Source organism: Tyto alba, unplaced genomic scaffold (assembly GCF_018691265.1).
Source record: "Tyto alba isolate M040663 unplaced genomic scaffold, T.alba_DEE_v4.0 Super-Scaffold_6, whole genome shotgun sequence".
NCBI lineage: Eukaryota > Metazoa > Chordata > Aves > Strigiformes > Tytonidae > Tyto > Tyto alba.
Genome location: NW_024881327.1, coordinates 2,940,132 through 2,962,755, shown reverse-complemented (window position 1 = coordinate 2,962,755; position 22,624 = coordinate 2,940,132). Strand labels below are relative to the sequence as shown.

The 22,624-nt window shown below is 38.8% G+C and overlaps 1 protein-coding gene across 3 annotated transcripts in view; it reads right to left on the bottom strand.

Moving 5' to 3' along the window:
- The window catches only part of DDX60 (DExD/H-box helicase 60), a 48,240-nt gene extending 26,538 nt beyond the window's left edge, over nt 1-21,702 (bottom strand). The window contains exons 1-19 of one of the 3 annotated variants that reach the window (XM_032983965.2): nt 21,586-21,702; nt 19,988-20,100; nt 19,231-19,605; nt 19,027-19,096; nt 17,148-17,325; nt 16,664-17,005; nt 16,071-16,178; nt 14,400-14,555; nt 13,321-13,479; nt 12,677-12,818; nt 11,398-11,559; nt 9,879-9,981; nt 9,032-9,147; nt 6,701-6,864; nt 5,470-5,722; nt 4,586-4,749; nt 2,514-2,666; nt 1,288-1,437; nt 132-251 (exon numbers count right to left, since the gene is read on the bottom strand). In XM_032983965.2, coding sequence (XP_032839856.2) covers nt 132-251; nt 1,288-1,437; nt 2,514-2,666; nt 4,586-4,749; nt 5,470-5,722; nt 6,701-6,864; nt 9,032-9,147; nt 9,879-9,981; nt 11,398-11,559; nt 12,677-12,818; nt 13,321-13,479; nt 14,400-14,555; nt 16,071-16,178; nt 16,664-17,005; nt 17,148-17,325; nt 19,027-19,096; nt 19,231-19,591 — 2,901 coding nt within the window. In that variant the 5' untranslated portion in view covers nt 19,592-19,605; nt 19,988-20,100; nt 21,586-21,702. Of the gene's footprint in view, nt 1-131; nt 252-1,287; nt 1,438-2,513; nt 2,667-4,585; nt 4,750-5,469; nt 5,723-6,700; nt 6,865-9,031; nt 9,148-9,878; nt 9,982-11,397; nt 11,560-12,676; nt 12,819-13,320; nt 13,480-14,399; nt 14,556-15,761; nt 16,047-16,070; nt 16,179-16,663; nt 17,006-17,147; nt 17,326-19,026; nt 19,097-19,230; nt 19,606-19,987; nt 20,101-20,678; nt 20,725-21,585 lie in introns of those variants that run through there. The other 2 variants (XM_042808416.1, XM_042808417.1) reach the window with 2 other exon arrangements.
- Nucleotides 21,703-22,624: the final 922 nt, after the last annotated feature.

Here is a 22,624-nt window from a genome sequence, read left to right as displayed (position 1 = left end):
GGTACGCTTAGATTTTTCCCGAACTTTGTATTTAGTAATGGCACAGTTGTTATAATTAGAATTAACATTTTCAGAAGACAGAAGGAATACAGAAGTCATTATAATGTATTAAAACACCCATAAAAACTTACCTGAGAATTCATGACATCATTGCGATAATCCCGTGTGAAAACTCCACACACTACTAATCCATCTGGAAGTTTCTTGGTGAATCGACTGTATATAGTTCCTGCCACTTGGTTTACAAGGGCCTTAAATAAAGCAGGTCATTAACAAAACTAGACAGTGTATGTCTAAAGGCATATTTCAAGACATATAAAAGCATTCACTTTTGGCACTGATACTAATGTACTAGACTAAAATGTACTATGTAATGTACTATTAAGTCTAGACTGTCAACAATGTTAACTTTAAAAAGATATGATACTTGACTTTCAATTATACACAAATGCGTTCAAAGAAATTGTGCTGTATAAAGTGAGTTACACATTATTAACTCTGTATTTTAATTATTTTCAAAGCAGTTAAAATCAGATTACATTGTAATGCACCTACAAGCACTTTAATGATCTCTCAGTATAAAATATATTTCTGCACCCAGATTGATATTCAAATGAAAGATGATTTTGATGTTCAACCTGCACATAACTACAAAAAAACCCCTATTTTACTTACAGAAAACAATCCATTGAGATTGTTATTGAATAACAGCACACGTAATTCACTATCTAAAAATCGTATCACTGAACATCAAAATAAAATTTGGAAGAAATCAAAATATTGTGCCTCGGCATTTAAGTCAGTTTTTAACTATTAGGACAGAACTCTCGTTAAAAAACATCTCACTGCCTAGAGTTTCATAAATTTTCTCTTGAAGCATATAATGGTGAACTCAATTAGAAAAAGACAACTTGACTTGCTTGGTCCTTGTTCTCTTCTAATATTACTTTCACCATATTGTTAGGCTTTTGGTACTCATCCTTTACCTAGCATGCTACTTATAGCACTTTTCTGTTTCTGTTATTACTGTTTCTGACCTTAAATTAGCTATACAAATATTAAGAGACAAAAAAATCTACATGAGCTTAAATATTCTGAAGATTTTTTTGTAAGCAGACTGTTTCTAATAAACGTAAATGTAAAACTGAATGTAAAGATTACATTTCTAATTAAAAAAATACATATATCAACTAAATTTGTGTAACAAGTTACCCCAAAGGGTTTCAGAATCATACTGAGAAATATCATAGTTATACATACAGAATATGTAGTAGGATGCAGCCTTACCTTTGTAGGAGCAACATACACAACTACTCCTTCATTGCTTGTTTTCAGAACTTTTTCCATGCAATAGTACGATGCGTATGTTTTTCCTGATGAAGTGGGGGCAACAATCACCGCAGACTCATTATTATCTACAGCATCAAGAAGTTCTCGCTAAGAGAAAAGCAGTTACTTATGTCAAAATGTCTTGTTATGAAGTTCTTATTGAGTAAGCCAGCTTTTTTCTGTGAAAACATCTTACTTTTGCATGTAGACTTTATATACAGATTTTAGACTACAGAAAGCCAGAGGTAACCTAGTAGTTTTATGACTATATTCTTTTCTCAACTGTTAGTGAAAAAAAATAGAAATACAAATTATAACTTGTCTATTTCAATTATTTGGCCTGAGATACTGATACCAGAATATTCTGAGTCCAAACCTGGACATTTTCAAATTAAAAAACAAAACCAGTTAACTCAGCAGAGTATAATTTAGTTCCAAAAACTTAATTGCTTCATATAAGGAAGTATTTTTTTCTTGCATTATAATAGTTACATCAATACTGTCCAAATCTCTCTTCTGCTCCTAGCATACAGTGTTAACCTGTTTTATTTCCTATTACTGTCATCCTCTGTGCACTTTCACCTTTTATAGGTCTGTGAAAGGATAGGGAAGGGGGGGTAACTAAAGAGGAAACAGAAACAGTACTAACACTATCTTTCTCTATCAGCACATATGCCAAGTTCCAAGCTGCTTTTCAAGCAGGTGACTGTTCTGCAGATACGGGCATGCAAAGCAGCAAATTTAGTCAGCCTCCCCAGTCCAGTAACAAAAAAACCTGAGTTAGACTTACGCTGCTTTAGAGAGAAAAGTTAGTTCTCAACTCATACTATGGGTAAGTCTTCAGGGACAAATGAGCACAGGATGAACAGTTAGAAATTATCCGAATGGGGCACTACCACCATCAGATATGATAATAAGCAGTAATATCCCATGGATTCGGCATTTCTTATATTGAATTCCTTGGGCCAAGCTCTCTATAGAAAAGCTCTCAGTGTAGAAAGAACAGGGAATACAGTCCAAAATGATCTGATGAATTTGTTAAACTTACTACAAAATTAAATTTGTTAAACTTTATTTTTGACAAGTAGTATAATAATGTCCATTTTTAAATGGAAAAAAAAAAAAAGGATAAAAACCAAAAATCATTTCCATTAACTTTATGCAGAAAGTTTGTGTCTCATTACCTGCCATGTGTCTGGTATGAAATGTTCAACTCGGGGATCTGGATCATTTCTCTCTTCTCTGAGCAAGTAATAATCCATGTACTGTAGCTGAAAGCGAGCTGGACTCACTTTGATAGCATAGTTGCTAATATTCTGATGATTATCTGCTCCTGTCTATAAGGTCAAATGAAAATTCAAGTTGGTTTGAAAGCTAGCAAGAGATTAAGAAAATGGCATATCTTTCACTCTGTGGAACTCTGCAAGCTTTGAAAAACATCTGAAAGTAGAGGTGATTTTCAAATACTTTCCTGCAGAAATCTACACCATATAAACTTATGCTAGGGTTACAAACAATAGGTCTTCCATAGCTGATGGTGGTGATGATTTTGTTGTCTGAGGAGCTAACAAAACTGACTAGCAGGCAAGGCTCAGCCTCTTCAACCTACTGCCTGCCAGAGCCTTCTCATCCTATATTTATGTCTCTCTTCTTCAGCCTGCCCTGACCCCTTGTGCAATGAATTACAGTTGCGAAAGGAAATTCAATATAAAGACAGAGTGTGACCCTAAATTTTGTAAAGCATTGTATTTTTAAACAATGCCTATATACCCTAAACTAGACCAAATTTAATGTTCATAGACATGTCTGGTTATAACACCTGATCCTGAAAGCTGTATAGAAAAGCATTACATGTTACAACATACACTAGAAGATCTGAAAATCACATAATAATTTAGGTTGTCAGGGATGTCTGGATATCTATCAATTAATCCAACTCACTGCTAGAAGCAGGTGCAATTAGATAAGGTCACTCAGAGCTGTGTTTAGCCTAGCTTTTACTATCTCCAAGGATGGAGATTTCACAATTTTTTCAATTTCTTGAAAGAAATATTTTCAGTTATTCCTAAAATTCCCCCAACTTTGCAATCAGAAACAAGCAGCTGCAAAAGTAGGTCCAAAATGCACTGACTGATCCAGAGCTCTTCTGAGCAAGACATTAGCTCCGCCAAGATATCCCTTCTAACACCACAAACCTTTACAACAGACCTTTTGAGATCCTCGGATCCTACAGTTCTACTTCCTGAAATTTAATATACTTTATTTGGGGCACCAAAGACCCTTACAATAACAATGTAGCCAAGAACAAACAATCATCATACACCAGCTGAATTCACATATAAAGAGATGAATAATTTCCACTCTTCAAGGGAAGAAAATTATCAAACAAAACAATCACTTCCTCCATCACCTCTCAGTCCTGATCCTCAAGGAAAGATGGATAAACACTTTCTAGAAAAGAAGTTTCCAAAAATTCCTCACTCTACTGTGCCTGAAAAATGAGACACTGAAGTGATTAATATCAGTTTTACAGTTCACTGTATCCCCCCTCTTCTGCCTGAGAGCCACTTTAGCATCCCCTCTCACTAATATCCCATCTACACACAAAGGTGTCAAACTGCTCTTAACATTAAATCAGCCAGTCGGCAAGTTGCTAACACACAGAAAAGCATAAACTCAATCCTTAGAGAAATTACTTTGGAGCCAAACTCAGTGTAGTTACTGATGGTCTCAGCTGTGCTAGCATGGACAAGCAATTCAGTATCTGAAACTGTTTCCTTCAGAGGTGATCAGTAACAAACAGAATAGTCTTCATCCACCTCTGTATTCTCAAAGATTTCCTTTCCTGAAGTAGCACATTTGGGCCTATTAGAGAGCAGCTGCTCACCAATTAGCTTTTAATTTTTAACATGCAGAGTTCAGCTGATGAATTGCACAGCAGGTACCCCTCAGAGACGTCTAAGGCCTCAGGCAGACATAACTAGAGCAAATTAATCCTGATGCATGTTTCAAAGGGTATATCTGCAGCCATATAAAGTTCTATTTACGAAAGGGGAAGTGGCCTGTTGTGTCAGCTAGTCCTCACATCAAGCAGAGAAATGTATGCATTGAACTAAAGAAGATTAATACCTGAAGCAAGAACAGACAGTTCCAAATCTTATGGCACAGAGCTTCTACGCACTATTCAATGCCTAAGAAAACATTGCTGAGATTCAGCTACAGATCTAGTTACAGTAGAATTAGTCTAAAATGTTACCTGGCCAGATAGAGAGCATGCCAAGTTCTCAAATCCAAGAAGTCTGAGATACCTAGTCAGCTTTTTTAGATGTGTTTCCTCCAAGAGATCTTGATATTTTTCAAGGAGGATATGAATTCTCCTCATGACTTGAACAGCTTTGCTTAGATCTTTAGATTTTTTACCTTTTTTTAAAAAAAAAAAACAACCAACCTAGAGTTATTTGAAAGACAACTGTATCATCGGGAGTCTTCCGATACTAGGTATTTTTAGAACAGACCTCATACGTCCAGCCACATTTATGACAATTTAAAAATTAATTTTGACATCTAGGCAGTAACTGAACTCCCCTATTTCACCTTCCTGACCCACACATTTGTTACTGAACCTTATTAGCAACATATTTCACTCCAATGCTTACAGCCCTCCTCAAAATGTTCAGAGCAGTGTGTGTTCGAACTCTGCTGACTGAGGATATGGACTGAACAAGTCAATTCTAGTGAAACAGGAGGACACTAACCATGGTAGCACAGATTTCCGTGCAAATCATCATCATTCAAGCTGTGAGCTAACCACTTCAGCTAATTAAACAATCCATCAAAATACAGATACATTTTAGTGAGCATGATACATTAAAGATATATACAACAAAATAAATTACGTATTAAATGTTTACAAAGCAAACCAGAAAAGCAGCTACAACCTAATTTAATCACATACTTTACACATGACTCAAAGGATCTTGAAATTACTAAGGGGGACCAGAGCCTGTTAAAAACACCTTTCAAGCTCCTGAAACAGGGCTGTATTTACACGTCTTTATTCAGCTGAGAATATCCAGTCACTCACTCTCCCGGTTAAAGGGAGTGGAAGTTGAATACTGAACATGAATTTGGCTATCATACCTTGCTCTCTGCAGTGTTCCTTCCACACTTCTAAACAGGCAGACAGTCCTGTCATTTCTACATTGAACTTCACAGATTTACTTTTAAAGGTCTTGAGAATCTTCTCCAATTTATTTATTCCAGTGGTCAGATCTGCTTTTATTTCCTTTTCAGTTGGTATACACAAGGCTTTCCATTGCTCCTGTTCTTTCTTTTCTTCTTTAGTTTTTAGTCGCCTGTTGTTTTCCTCTGCAATTGTTTCCGCTTTACTTTTCTATTCAATAAAATTGAGATATGTAGAAGTAACCATCACTGTGTGCAAGCATCATCAAAAAAAAGCTAACTCATAAACTCAGTTGCAGCAGGTACATTATAGTTTTCAATTAAAAATAATTTCAATTAATGCATTGCAGTTTGAGAGTTGCTTAAAATAACACTTCATTTTGAAGGAGATATAATTACTCAACCCCAATATATATTGCTTGAAAAAGCTTCCCTAAGTTTCATTTTAAGTCAGTATAAAGCTTCACAAGTAGTATAAAAAAGCACAGATGTGGAAATATAAAATAGCAGATGTCTGAAAGTTATATTTCAAACTTTTATTTATACATGGTTAATAGTAATTCTGATCATATTGAGATGCTTTTCTATATATTAAATAAAACTAAGAGTTCAACCTTACTTGAAGTTAACAAAGTTATTTTAGATACAGACTTCTATAGGTAATTCAACAGTCCATAATCTGCAATCCATACTACAGTCTATTATGAAATATTACTCAAATTACTATTGCTTAGTATTGTTCATGAGTATACAGGTACGTGCTACATGCTCCGTGATGTCTGACACTGTTCACATCATTAGGATTGACTGCAATATCTACAGGATCTTTCACAGCGAATGTTTCCAAATAATTCACAGAAAGAAATAACTGAATAATGTTTTTTCTAGTATTTCTCAACAGTTTCTTAAAGTAAAATTAAATTCATGAACTCCAGTTTCCTTCACCAAGTTCATATTCATTAATTTTTTATTTACTTGCGCCTGTTAAAATATAATCATTCATCAGTACTCTTGACTAGGAACAAAAATACTTTTGCTAATTAGCTAATTAAAGTACAAAGGCAATTTAAATTTCTTCAGCTGAGAACTACTAGTGCGTTCAAAACGTCACCTATGGGACTCATATAGCAGAAATCCTTTCCTGGGTAACTGAAAGAAGATTTGGAAAGAGCGCCTTGCATATACTCACGTGCTTTTTTTGTGTCTTTTTGACAGCAGCATTAGCATTCCCTGACATATCCTCTTCACGTACAATAAGTTTTGAAGTGCCGCCTTCCAAAGTGCTTCCATAAAAATGACGAAAAGTCTGTAACTTTTGTATTTGTCTTCTTTCTTCTGGATCTTTGGATTTTGCTGCAAACAAGTACAATTGATTAAAAAACAGTGACAGAATTCTATCCTAATCTATTTCAAATAAATGATACCTGAGTAAAGGATAAATTCCCTAAAAATTCCTCATTGATCTAAAGGCTAAAATCACATTTTGAAAGAGGCTGGCTACTATAACTCACTGAAATCCAACAGTACTTTGAATTAGCTGAGATAGACAACAGACTCAAATTGAAACTACTTCAGGCACACATTAAAAACATTGGAAAACTTAAGAAGTAGGAAGCCTGGAAAGAAATTATAACTGTTTGAGCAATATGCCTAGGCTTCTCACACAGTCCATGAAAATTGGAAGGTGTCTTCTGAAGGCAATTCAGATGATCAGAAAGAAACTTCTCCTCAATTAATTAATTAATTAATTAAAGCTACTGGAAGAACACTTCTGCTAGCCAGTGGAAGATACTGAACTGAGCAGATGGCTATTTCCACACTCAAGCCTAGGTATTTCTCTCTGCCCTAAATTCAAAATGATGAGACAGTTTCTGAGTGCAAAAACCCATCTCAGAAGAGCTTTCTGTTTTTCACAAGACTGAGATGACCCATGTCAGCATTCAGAGTACTTGTGCAAGGCATGGAAAAGAAAGGGCCCTCTCTTCAGCTAAAGTGGACATAAACTTTCAACTCCAACATCACAGAAGGTGCTCTAGCTACTATTCTGCAGGTTATGCTCTCCAAACTTCCCATTGAAATCACAGCGCACAGAATGATGCAAAAAATCGTCAGAAAGATGAGCAGATGGAACCCTGGTTTCATAGGTCAAGTGGTACAAATACCCACTCAGAAAACAACATTTCTAAGTCACTGAATGAAAACCAGAAGCAACGCTGGAAGTACAAACAGTAATCCATGACTTCTCAACTCCTGGTAGGTTTTTCTCAGTTTAATTCACTGTATAATGCAATAGATGATGGGAACATCTCTGAAAGTTTTGTGCACTCACTGGTACATACAGGATCATATACATCATTTCATGTAAAAATGCAAATCTAAGCTCAAAGCTAAGCCTATGGTTTGTTTTCCTTAGTATCTCAAACTGGAAAAAACTTACAGGAAACTATAATGCATAACATTGGATACAAACAACTTTTGTTTACTTCTGTGCTGGTTTTAGTGAGACAGAGTTAAATTTCTTCACAGTGGCGAGCATGGGGTTGTGTTTTGGATCTGTGATGAAAACAGTGTTGATAGCACAGGGGTGTTTAGTTACTGCTGAGCAGGGCTTACAGAGAGTCAAGCTCCTCACCCCTCCCCACCAGAGAGTGGGCTTGGGGGGGCCCAGCTGGGAGAGCTGACCCCAACTGACCCCAGGGCTATCCCTGACCCCACGGTGTCATGCTCAGCACATACAGCTGGGGGAAGAAGGAGGAAGGGGGGAGACATTCAGAGTGATGGTGTTTGTCTTCCCAAGCAACCATTATGCATGACTGAGCCCGCCTGTCCTGGAGATGGCTCTGAACACTTGCCCACTGATGGTAAGTAGTGAATAAATTCCTCATTTTGCTTTTTTTGCGTGCACAGCTTTTGCTCTACCTGTTAAACGGTCTTTATCTCAACCCACAAGTTTTTTTCACTTTCACCCTTCTGATTCTCTCCCCTATCCCACAGGGGTGGAATGCAGTGAGCAAGTGGCTGTGTGGTGCTTAGTTGCTGGCTGAGGTTAAACCACAACAACTTCTTTTACTTCTGTTTTTAATTCTGTTCTCAAAAAATATTGGCTACGTGTGCACTGTGCAAGGATCTGAGCAAATTTCACCCATGTATGGATGTGCTTACTAAGTATTATTCAAACTATGTATTTAAACATTAAAATGCACGCATACATACAGTTTGCTTATATGAATCTGTGAAGCATTTTGCAAGCAAAAGGGAATGTATCATGAACACCTGATCACAAGTGCTCATTCTGTTATACTTCTCAAGCCTATTTAAGATAATACACAATGCATACACATCATGCACAGGCATGTCAGTTTAAGTATAATTTAGCTATTGCAGTAGCTCTAGTTTGGCAAGTATTTATACAGCTGCAAATATTTTCTGAAATGAGAAGTCCTTCTTCAAAACCATGACGACCTTTACAATATTGTTCTATCCAGCACAGGCACGTGGGTTTTGTGTTAGTTTTTCTTACCATCAGCATTGCAACATACTCTCTCATATTCCTCAGTCAAAGGTTTGCCAGAATGCCAGTGACTAAGCTCATCATATTCCTTGTATTTAATGAGTGAAGTAACTGCAGGATCATTGCTGAAATATACAAATGTTAAAGAGAGCTGAAAATAAAAGTGTTTTCTGGCATCTCTAATGAAGCATTCAAAACATTCAAAAACCTGGGTATTTATCAAAACACAGTTTTACTGTGGCAGAAAACCAACATAGTGTTTAATTCTACTCTAGATAGCGTGCCAAGATACCCTCAGTTTTTCAGAAAGAATTACTAACAAAGTAAAACCCCATTTTTTCCCTTATTTTCATACAGATTAATCACAGAATGCACTGTAACTATGTAACTCTCATGCTGGCTAAAAAATACTCCTTGTGCAGCACAGAACCCACTTCCACAAGTGGCAGAGCAAATGTAAAGGACAGTATCTTCTTACTTTTTTTTTTTTTGGTATTTTTTTTTAATATTTTTATGTTCCTGAAACCAATCTGAGCTCTGCAATTTAGAATAAGGCCTTTCAAATAAAAATTGTACATTTAGAAAAACAATTCCCAAATGTAGAATAAGATTCCAAGACTATAATGCAAACAAATAACCGTATGAGAAAATATGGACATATTGACTCTTATCCATTCTTGTTCTGAACTTTCTGTTAATATTTACACCAGTACATGTAAATGTGGAATTTTACCCAGTCACAGCAAAAGCACTTCTACATTTGTACAAATTGAGCATAATATGGATGTAAAGTGCAGGGGAGTAGAAAATAAGCCCATATAATGTTATTTCATTAGAATAAAACTCATTAATGTACCTTTCTAAAACAGGCAGGTCTTTCAAAACATCTCCAGCATAATCTTCAACAAGATCAGATTTCACTGAGATTAGTCCAATGTTAGGAATATCTTCTTCGTACTCTTTACAGTGTAAAAAATAATTAATATTGTATAATTAAGAATATATATAATTGCACATCATACTTGAAAATTCTGTCAAGTTACATGATAAATGAAATTCCATAAAGTAAAATTTGCTAAAAGTAAGCAGCAGTTCACTAGTTCTCCTTTTCCTGTTTCTTCTCAAGCATGAGAAGGATGAAGCAGACATCATTATTGCTTCTGAGTAGATATTCCCATAATCCATTTTAGACACCTATGCTAACTTTTTGAATGCTACAACCCATCCTATCTCACAGGCATCTACTTTCCTGCACTAATGCCTTAAAGATCACAGTCTCCTATGCACTTTCAACTGCACTTATGTTAGATGACTAAAGATGACATGTAACATTGCGCATCCTTCCCATGTTTGAAGTCTAGCCACAACTTCAGTCTTCACGGTGTCCAAGGGAGATACAGAAACAGGCAACACAATTTCTGTGCCAGCAGACACCCTACTATCCCACAGGTAACAAAGAAACAGTCTTTTTTTGCCCACTTGACATCTTTGAAACCAGCTGAAGAACACCCACAAACTAAAGTAGAATTATATTCTAGCCTTTCCTGAATTTCTTACCAACTGTATTTTCTAAAGATTTATACAATTTGATAGGTTTAAAACAAACCCTTGAAGGTTGTAACAAAACTGGTTCTCAAGAAATGTCAGATATCAGGCAAAAATCTCTACCTACTCCTCTCAGATATTCAGAACAAGTCTCGAAAGTGAGGGAAGAAGACAAATAATCTCCGAGCCAACTATGCACTTCCCCAATTATGGGGTACTAAACAGGATGATGGTGTAATTTAAGACACTTATGGACAAGTCACATTTCTACGGCATTAAAGGATTCCAATGTGAGCTACAGTGATGGCTGGACTCTCTACCATTATAGCAACAACTCTATATTCCACTTAGTTTGCTCCTCCCATACCCAACACCTGCATAACCGTATGTCAACATGTACAAACATGTTCTTCAGAGACAGTCTTCCTGTAGCATAATCTTTACTTTAATTATGAGTAATTATTATATTTTTTACTATTATTTGCATTACACTAATCGTATTGTTTTTTACAATACATATAACAGATTTGGGCTAGAAATCATGGAACTAAACCCAATTCCTACTGAAGTCAATAATGATATTTGTGCTGTCTACAGCAGAGTCAGAATGTCACCTGTAACTCCTGGTTATTTTGGACTCCTGGATATTTTAGACTTACTTTGGCATTAGCTGCAAGTTTTGCTGGTGGGTTGAAAGGAAGGAGGAGAGGATCCATGAAGCGTCTATTAGATCTGTGATCAGGGTAAAATCAGATCCCTACTCCAAGACCTTTTAGTGATTGTAATGAAGAACATGCTTCTAACTCTCTAATTTGTGGCCTTGTCAGTACCTCTAAATAATGTCTGCCCCTTTTCAAGAAATAGTTGTGAGGTCTTTCGTATTGGGAAAGCATCTCCAAAACTGTATTTCACAGACAATTTTGTTACCGTGTCCCATAAACATTGGTATTCATTCTCCACTTCTTTCCCCAATTCCTTTTTGAACTCTAATCCTGCACAGCGAGGAAAGAAAGAAAGAAAAAAAAAAAAAAAAAAAGAAAAAAAAAAGGCACTTTAAAATTAAGTTTCCTCAAACAGAACCTACCTATTCACTTATGCAGCATCAGGCACAAAGACTTCAGTCCTATCCAAGGTCTTTGGTTATTAGAACAAATTAGAAAATAATTTTGTACATTGTTTTTAATAGCCCAGAACGTAAATAACTAAATGTACTGAGATGTATTTTGGTAAAAACATCAGATTTAGACTGTCTGTGGAATTCTGAAAGCTCCACCGCTAGACAGTTTCTCTCACCTACACCTCCTGCAGGGTAGGATCTCACACTGATGATTTTCTTTCTAATGCCCAATAATACATAAAATTATAAAAATAAATGTTTTGTATTCCTAATTTATATTGCCTTTTAAAATTCCTCTACATTTGCTTTACTGAGGTACATATTGGATAACTTGTGACTAGATTCATAAAGCTTTCTGTTTTATCGTCAGACAGACAGAATCACGGAAGAGAAATTCAGGTAAACAGAATTACTCCAAAATAACATTTGCTACAAATCCTTTTCCATACTTTCTTTCTATGTCAGCTTTTGTAACTTTTTTTGTGAATCTTAACACATCTGATGGCATTCTTAAAGCTCCAGCTACCAAATTTATGTATTTATAATACAATATATGATTTTGCCTGAATTTAAAAATATTATCCTGAAATCAAAAATATTACCCAATGTCACAGTGACAGTAGGGATAGAACCGATTTTTCATTCTGTGTGGCATCAAGACAAAATTAAATTGACAGAAAGCTGGCTTAAACCAAACAGTGATGCAGAGCTCTTACTACCTATGCTATATCGCTCTTCTTTGCACATGGCACATCAAAGATATGATATGGCAAAGTATTCTGAATAAGTACTGGTGAAAGACACTTCCACATGTGCTTTTCTAGACTCGGCTATTGAAAAAAGTTTCCCTAGTATTCCATAAAATATATCCATTATTATGTGGATAATTAGAAAATTGTGCTCATTTTTTCTTGTACGAGCAGTTTCATTCTCATTCTGCAGCTTAATAAAGTTGGATGTAAGAAAGCAAACAGTTCAACAAAGATTAATACCTTCAGTGTATTCAACCTCATAGTAATGTGCAAGATTCATGAGCAGTGAATCATCATTTAAGTCAGGCAGGTAAGTTAAATCCAATTTCCAATCATTTGTGTCACTTAGCTGTGTCAGAGCAAAATGCATACAACACTGTAGCTGTTAAATAAAGCAAACAATTAATTTGTATGGAGCATGTTTTCATGGGGAGGGATCAAAGCATCTCCAAAGCAAGATTAACTACCACAGATTTTATTGACAAGAAAACCAGCATGCTGTTACTTGACTTCTCTGTGATCAGGAAACTGCCTCCACTGTTGTCCTTCACTGTACTAACCACCTTTAAACAATAAAAAGGCTTGCCATCAAACTTCCCATACTGGATGAGATCAAAAGGTCCATCTAGCCCAGTCCCCTAACACTAATGCTGGCTAACTGGAGATATCTAAGAAGTGATCAAGTATAAAGATACTGCTCCAAACATTCTCCTAGCCTCACTGATTTCTGGCTCACAAGATTCCTGAACCAGGCAAGGTTTGTTTCCAGCAAGTACATTACATTCTTTGATCTCATCAGATGACTAAAGTAGCACATAAAGGAAAATTAAAATTGAAATGACAATTACACCTGATGACGGGGGAAGTAACAGTGCTACACATACCATTTTTATGAATGGTAAAACTTGTTTAGTCCAGCAGGATTTAATGATCCTAATCTGAGCTCTCTGTGAAAGAGGCATATGAAGAATAAAAGTCACTGTAAGACATTGCATTCTACAGAGGTCAGCTGCTTCCTCTGGAGATAGGGGTTTACTTCTTCCCTGTTGAGAGATGACAGATAAAAGGTTGATCATGTCCTTCAGTAAAATAGCTGTGTTCACCTGTGCTTAATTCAGTGGTTTGCACTCTGTTAAAGCAGCTAATAATTTTGATCTGTTTAAACATCCTGTGCATTATAATTACTTGTGGATACACTTACTCCAAAATGAACATTCTTGTAGTGCTGGTAAACACAGATCAGTTGTAAAAACAATCTCTTTTCCAAAAAGACTATGACTATGAAAATCAAGACAGAACTTAAAAGCAATTGTCAGTGTATCTGGCCAGAAATACTATTCTTTTGAGAGGAAGAGTTAATATCTAGATATAGGCCTATGCTCTTTTCTCAACAACACAGCGAAAAGTCTGTACAGAAATTCAGCTTTGCTAAACCCTCATAGGTGTCTTGTAGTTCACTGAATACATCTCATAAAATATTATTGATGTATCGCATCTGTGTTAACTTGATGAAAATATAAGGCTTGTAGTATGGTCACAAAAATGACATCATGACCGCATCTAGAAAGAAATCTTTCTTCTGAAATGTCTTGCTAACCTGAGGAAAAGCGTATTCTTCTGTAAAAGCTAGTATGCCACTGAACGTTAGGAAAAGAAAAATAATGAATGCAGCTCCCTCCTAAGATAAAGCTTCCTATGGAATTAATTGCTCCCAAGGTAAAACTTTCCCCAGGAATAGCCATCATGGCAGGGGGCACAGTGCCACCCACAGAGAGACCGTGCTCCTTTGGAAAAGCTATGGCCACAGTAATTATCTGAAGCAGACCACATACAGAGTGTCATCACAAAGGAAGTAGATGGACCTCTCTTCATCTTGGGATCTAGAAGGACAACCATCTCTCCTGTTAGCAAAAGGTTTATGGTCACTGTGCTGAGAAGATACTTAAAAAATTCTTACTCTTACCAATTGTTCTGTTTTTGCTCCCATGGAAGCGTTTGCATTTTCCAACATGTTGCTGTATAATTTTAATCCCACAGCACAAGCAAGAACACAGACCACACGACGAACGTCAGATCCTTCAGGCCACAGTTGTTTCAACAGACAGACAGTCTGGCAAACCTGTAGTCATAACATTATGAATAGCACAAATGACCGCTATAATAAAAACTACAAAAAAAGGACAAGTCATGCTTTACAGAGTTCCATCAGAGATGGGAAAAAAGAATATGAAAACTACAGAAGAAAAAATGGGCACAATCATTAGCAACAATAGCTCTTTTTTGTCACGTCCCCGAGGGCACCAACAGCCTGACTGTCCCTGTCCGACCCCTGAGGCTTCTCCCACCTGCCCAGGGCTCCACTTCAGCCCCTCGGGGCCATCAGTCCCTGCCCCAGCAATGTTGCAGCAGCATCTCCAGCTCCTCACAGCCCAGCAGGCTGACAACCCCCTCCGGCCTCGGCCCATTCCCAGAGAGGTGCCTGATGGCCGGGGTTGCAGCTGCCCCCAGCTGCTCTGCTCGACTGGGGCAGCGGGACAGGCCCTGACTGACTACCAGGCCCTGACTGACTACCAGGCCCTGACGACCCACTACCAGGCCCTGCCCTGCCACCCCCAGGGCAGCTCCCATGTCCCCAGCCCCAAGGGAGCAGCTGCTCTGGTATTTTTCTGATCCTTGGATATCCAGTTGCTGAACTTGCCTCAGGAAAGATACTACTAATACAACAAAATATTAGCAGTACCCAGGCTTTAAAAAGTGTTCTCAGTAACACCATTTTTTTTTTCAGGACTGAAAAAAAAAAAAAAAAAATCAGCTTACTGGACCAGTATCATTCCCACTGAAGTCGAAGCAGGCCTTGCTGTTGCTCTCTGCAGAAGTACAGTCACAACACTGCAGTGCAACTTAAAGCTCGGGAAAATGGCAGGAGTATATTAGGCACTAAAGGTGATTATGGTACCATAGGAATACCAATTTTTTTAAAGTTAAAATGTTGTAAAACCACTGTTCTAATCATGCAAGCACAGCCCCCGCAACTGTAATCAAACTCTGAGGAAAAAAAAAAATCCCAGATTGCGAACACATTAGTTAACAGACTGTGCACACCTTGGCAGCAGGTTCAGAGTCTGAGACGTCCCTGTAGACAAGGTTGCTGCTGGCTGCTGCAGCAATGCTCGCCTGCCACTGCTGAACGTGCCCTCCCCACAGCCTACCCTCCGGGGCCAGCTGCTGCCGTGGGGCTGAGGCAGAGGCCACGGTGTGCCCGGAGGGCAGCAGCTGCAGCCCCCCACATATCTAAGGGTAGATTTATGCCACAGATGGTGTTTACTGCTGAATGAGCTGGTTCCCATCTTCTGTAAGACAAAGGCAGTCTCCAAGATGGAAACATCCCTTAAGCAGCATTCTACTGATCGGCTTCCAGCTGAACCATCCTATTTTAGTGAACTTTAAAGAAAGAAACAGCTTCAAGCTGCTGTGAAGAAGAGGCGGCACAGAAGAGGCCTCAGACTCAGGGTGTCACTTCAGGATAAGAAAGAGAGCCCCCAGTTCTGGCTAGGAGAGCATTTCAGGTAAAGGAATGGAGGAAGACAGTCAACCTGAGGAGAAAAAAAGAGAAAAGATCAAAAGGTCAAACTACCTCCTTTCGTACGCCTTTCAGGCTCAGCTTGAGGTGTTCGTATAGACACATGAATGGTTGTTTGTACCTGACCAGGTTTTCGCAGGCACATCGCAGGTCTCGTTCATACTAAGAAGTGCAGAAGTTAGTTATATGCAAAAGTCAATAGATACCATGCATCAAGGACTTCTAGCCACAGACAGAAACCATTCACATATAGGTCTATCCTCAGCCTCTAAGACACCTCTATTCTAAATAAAATCTTAAAGATCACATCCCTGGACTAAATGCTAGTCTTTTTCTGGCAAGATAACCAAGACACGTGATACTGAAGATATGGGAAATGCCATATTTGAGACTTAGATGTTCATCTTAAGTGAACAAGGATGTGAAATGAGACTATAGATAACAGGGCAGGAATTTCCCACCAGTCACAATGTTTTCCTGTTAAGGATTTCAAGACCAGTAGATTAAATAAACAAAACGAGCAACATATCAGTGCTATATAATTTTAGTATGCAAAGTATAATACTCATATTGAGATATTTTAATTAAATCTGCTAAGTAGAACTAACACCATTATTGCAAACCAACAATGAAGTTGTGTAACTTACCTTTTGAAAAAATAACCTGTGTTTATACACACTCTGAACGTGATATCCATAAACTCTAAGAATATCATACTCCTGTCCTGAAGCAAGCACAACGTTGATTTTCTTTGACAATGAATGAGCAATTAAAATAGATAAATAGTCCGTTTGGAGACAGGTCAGTCCTATGTCAGATACGATAATGAAGTAAGGATAGCTTTTCTTCAGAAAAAGGTCCCATTTGGATGATAAACAACTGGAAAATTCTGTATGAACAATGGTGCTTGTGTTATGCCTCAGGTGTTCTATTAATACAGTACGTAAGAAAAGAAAATGAGGATATGGAAAGTACATCTGTTCTGCATCCTGTGGGAAATAAAAACAATGAAATTATTCAATTAAATTTGTTGACACAATGAACAGTTTCCTAATTCTGATTAGGATCGAGCAGTTGGTTTTGAAGGAGTGCAGTGGTTTAAACAGCAAACAAATGTTACTTGTTCAGTACCCTGAAGAAAGCAATGACGTATTTTGCTCCTTTTTCAGTGAAATCCTGCAGAAAGCATTCGATTTGGTAGAAGAAGTTTAGATCTTGTGTTTCCTCATCTAAAAACATAAGTAGTAAGGAATCCCCATCTATCACAAAGAATTCAGACTCAACAAAGTCTTTTAGCAGGCTGACATACCTGAAACAGAAAGAAGTAACAAGTACATAACATTACTCCACTAAAAGTTGGGGTCATGGGACAGAATAAATTCACTTACTAATAGAATTTAAAATTGCCTTTGTTAATTAAATCAACTAAACATTAAATTTATTAATTAAATCAATAGCAAAACATCTTTCTTGGATCTAAGGTTAGTCCTACATAGCTTGCAATCATTTTCGTTATTGAATGTATTACCAATTGTCTCCTTTACAACTCTGGACACTTTTATAGCATCCGAGGCTTCTGTGACATGTGGCACCTCTTGTCCATGTCTGCTTATGCAGAAAGTGTTCCCTGTTCTATAAGAAATACCACACACAAGATAACCACAAAATATATATTGAGACCCTCCCTGGCTGAGTTTCCAGCTAAAACTAGCAAGTGGGTTAATTATCGTGACAATGACAACTACCTACCTCATCCAAGGAATGTCTATGGCAAGAAAAACACTTTAACAACAAGAGGAATGCAGTCACAATACATTCCTTCAAGAGACCAAAGAATTAAAAGATTTCTTCACCCCCATCCTATTTCAGAAAACTATGAAAGTTGATATAATTTGCCTTCACCAGTCTTAGGTCAATCTTGAAACAAATCCTTTGCACTGAAGATGGCAGGTATGAACAGGCAGCACCTCAGTAGTTTTTAATACGTCCTAGGAACTGACAGCGTCCTCCAGCTCTTTAAGAATCCATGAAAGTCCAGGGATGTGATGTTTTATCCTTGACTGACCAGGGAGCCAGAAGAACTTTTGCAGGTCCAAATGAAGAAGAGGCAAGCCCTTCTAGTAAGGGTTCTCTGCTTTCATGTTTGTCTATTACATACTACAGTCTATTACATACCATACTGCCTATTACAAATTACAACAGTAATGCATTCTATGAGAATATCTATACTCTAATGATAAGAACGTGCTTGTTTTATTCAAGGATGTCAAAAATGTCTGACACACATCACCTTAGATCCACATCTGTGAAGACTCAGCTTTCCTTTCTGTCTGGGATCAACAGCCTCTGGTTTACAGGCCCAGTTTCTTATCTGATGCAATGAATAGGCTTCCATGAACAAAAACTATGTAAACTTCTGTCTCATACATTTAAATTGTCTGCCCTTCATACTAATCTCTTTAGCATGTCAGCTCTAGAACGCAGAGGAGACACCTCACTGTCAGTGTGAACAGCACTATTGCTAATCCTTTTCCATAACAATCAGGGACAGTAATCAGAATCTGAAGATGCAGATCATGCATGAGAACTGAGGTGCAAAAACACAGAAGATATATATGAAAATGAAAATTTTGTAGGAAAACTGGTTTAAATGCTGTAAAAGTAGTAGTCTTAAAACATGTGAGGAAGCATGCTCAAAAAAAAGCACAACAGAGAATTTGAAAAAGAATAAATAGCAATAGTTAAAATTGTAGATCAGTTCCTAAAACGTGCAGATAATCCCTACACTCTTTGGGCAGACTTTCTATTATATTAGTAATCTTCCTTCATGTGGCTGGAGGAAGTATGAAATCCAAAGCATGCCTTAGGTCTCCTAATTGATTTCCACAAATCTAGGTGACAAGCACATGGCTTCTTTCTCTAAGGGGTACTACACTGTGATGTCTTAGTTCAAATAAACTATTCTTATTATCATTTATTACATTTCTTCCCATGCCCCCACTGTACTTACTGAGCTCTTGACAGGGATGCCCAAACATGTAGACTTAACTTCTTCAAAAATTCAGGATGTTTTCTTATTTCTAAAATAACCACATACATGGTTATTAATAGAATCATATAACCATAACTCATCAATTAATTACAGAAGAGCCAAAAGGTAAGACACTGCAATAAAAGCCACAGACACAAGTATAAGCTAGCTACAGCTCCTCACCAGGGCTTTGGGAATCACGTTCATACTGGAGAACTCGGAAATCCTTGCTTTCAGTTTGTGATGCCCGCTGTGTCACTTCTTCAGTGGTCAAGATACTATAAGCATTAACATAATCTGGGTCTTCGGCTTCTTTTTCTCTGTCTTCCTCTTCTTTAAGCATCTGTGCAACAGCTGCTTCTGCTTTGTCACTGGTCTCGTCCTCATCATTGTCACTTGTACTCCCACTCTCTTCATCTTCTCTTGCTAGAACGAAGTCTATTTTCTCACTGTCGCTACACTCGCTATCCTGATCATCATTACTAGCATTCTCATCTGTATCATTATGAATGACTTTCTTGAAACGATCTTCTGCAGAATCCATCACAGATCTTGATTCTGGCATCCAAAAAAAGAAAACCTAAGTAATCAAGAGGTAATTTTCAGGGAATATAGTATGCGCTGAGGCTTCAACCATTAAATTACCTACTTCATAATCACACTGTAACAAAACTTTAAGAAAAATCAGAAAGCATTTTGTGAACATCCCTGTGAGAGATATTTTCATTTAAAAATCAATAAATATTTGTATGACCTATAAGGAAAACATCAGCTTTTGTCCTTCTTAAAGATTACTAAAGAGGAGCATCACATATCTGTTTTGCACTTCACATGAAGGGACCCCTGGGGGGGGTTAGTTATAACTTGCTATATTAGCTATATCTACATGGCACGCTCCAAGGAATAATCCATGTTTCCTGGTTCAAGGACTAGTACTCACATCATTCATGCTAGTCCAGTCACAAGTAGGCACTCCGCAGCATCTTCATTGCATGGTGGCAACAATCACGGTTTGTTTTTTTCTTCTTTCTTCCAAGGGTAGAATTCTCAAATCTGGAGTGAATATACAACTGTAATGGTTAGGGTAACTCCTCACTTTACAAGGTCAAAATGTTCAGTTCCTTTGAGCTAAGAACAAACAAGCAGCTTGGGATAACTCTGCACAGTCCTACCACATCAGCTCAGCTCTTCTGAACTTCAGTTTCCCCTTTTTTGAGGTAACAGCTTCATGCAGTATTTATTGTTCTAGTACTTGCCATTGCAGTGTTCATATGCCTTAGACATGGTATTGATCATTTTCCTGAGACCATAAAAGGACTATTCCATTTTTAGATGTTGTTTTTAGTCTTATAACCTTTCTTAAATACTAACAAAACTAAAGTTCAACCTCAATTTTTCAGATTTCACAAGCTCAGAACTAAGCTGCAATTTTCCTTTTGATTTTCACCTTGTGTTAAACGCCTAGCAAAAGAAGTTGCAGAAAAAAAGAAACACAAATACATTTTTATTATCTACTTGTAAAATACTGTATACACTATGCTGTATTACAGTGATGTGCTTGAACTTTAATATCTATTTTCATCAAATGTAAGCTACTTACATACAGCTACATAAAGTCACATTTTGCGTACCTGCATACGTACTTTTCGGCAAGGCAGCAATAAACCCGAGACTTTTCTACATTTTTCTTATCTAAATTGAAAAAAGCTGTATCAAAGGCTTGAGAACACCATTCTGAGATGAATCATGTATTTTTGCATGCTGAAACTGTCACTTGCCTAGAAAACGGCCGTCACTACATCAGCAATCTCCTGAGCAAGCGTGACTTCCCATATCCAAATACGTCAAGTCAGCCGCTCTCAAAGAAAGCTAACGGTACACACATCCGGACTGCTGTGTTTCCTTTCAAAAAACAAACAAACAAAAAAAAAGCCTTGCTACATCGGTGCTTTTCTGCAGCGCCCAGACTGACACCTGGGGTGCCTGGGGCCATAGTGCTGGCAGAGGCAACCGGGTGGCTTTGCCACCCTTCAGCACCCCTGCTGCCCCCCCACCCCGGAGGGTGCTCCCTTGCTGCCTGCGAAGGCCCGGATGTCCCCCCGCCTGCTGTCCCGCCACCTCGTCCAGCCCCAAACCAACCGCCGCCCGCCCACCCACCGCGCCTAAACCCGTCCACGCACCTCCCCAGAACTAAACCCAGCCCCAGCCCTAACCCCAAGCCCGGCCTCAGCCCCAAACCCCAGCCACATCTTGTCCCAAAGCCCCTTCCCGGCCGGTGCCGGTGCCGGTACCGGTACCTGCCCCTGCCCCCGTCCCCGCCGCCGCGGCCCGGCCCGCCCGCCCCCGCGCTTTTAAGGCCCGGTCGCCGCCCGGCCCAGCTGAAACGGGATATTAACCGACTTTGGTATCATGCTCGCGCGAGACAAGATACACTGTTTGTATTGCTCTGCCTCTATTTCCTGTTCAAAACAAATCCCCCCCCCCCCGTCCCCCGTCCCCTTTCTTTCCTTAAATAAGTGTGTATTAGCAAAAGATCACCTCACAACCCAGCTCTGCGGTTTGGCCCGGGTCCAGGAGGCGACACAGACTGCGCAGGAATTCAGGATGAAAAAGTTCAGCACTGAGGTAGAGGAGATACTGCCTCCCACGACCCCTGCCCAGGACCGAAGGAACTCACTGCGCAGCCGCAAGGAGGAGGAGACCTAAAGGGGGTGGGTTATGAATATGTATAGGCGTCTCATGAATATGCAACACTTGGTAACATCATAAGCAAGGTTAGCGCGGCAGGGGGGCGCGCGTGTTTGTTGCGGCGGGACGATCCCCCGTGTGCCCGGCGCCGAATAAACATACCTGCTTTACAACCCTTAGCTGTCAAGTCTTTCATCCGTAAATCACAGCAGCTTTCCGTTTCTTTTCCCGGCGCCGCCCAGCCTCCGAGTTTAGGTTTCGTTTCCTCGGGGCTGGAGGAATCTGCGTTCCTGCAGACGGCACTGCAAAGCAGCTCCAGCATTTCCCGGCTGAGGTTCGCTTTTCAGGCACGGCGGCTTCAGCTAACGGCCCAAGAGCCATTAAGCCTCCGTTGCTGAGGGATACTGTTAATGCAGGTTGCACATACAATGCCGAAAATATTAATTCCTATTTCTTCCCCTTTATTCACCGCAATCTATTCTTCCACCGGCCCGCTTTCTTAAAGTAGGAAATTCAGTAGGAAAATAAACTAAGATACACGCTTTACACATCTTTTTAGCATTTCCACACACAGTGCTGGATCCCTATCACTGCGTTTAAAATAGCAGAGCCTCGACTCACTGGGAACCGAGTACTGTTGAAACAATATTTAAGAAAACAGAGTTTAGGTATCAGGTTGTCTTGGCAAGAAGTGAAAAGCCCAGCTCCCCTGTAAGTCAGAGACTTGTGCAGGACACAGCACAGGAATCCGCTGGGGTCACATCTGTAAGTATTCTCCACGTGGACCCAGGGACATTTTCGGCAGCCTCCCTGGGGACAGCAGGCACGTAACACTTGCCACATAAACTGATCAGAGGTCTTTTCCACATCCTGCATTGCCTTTGAGACC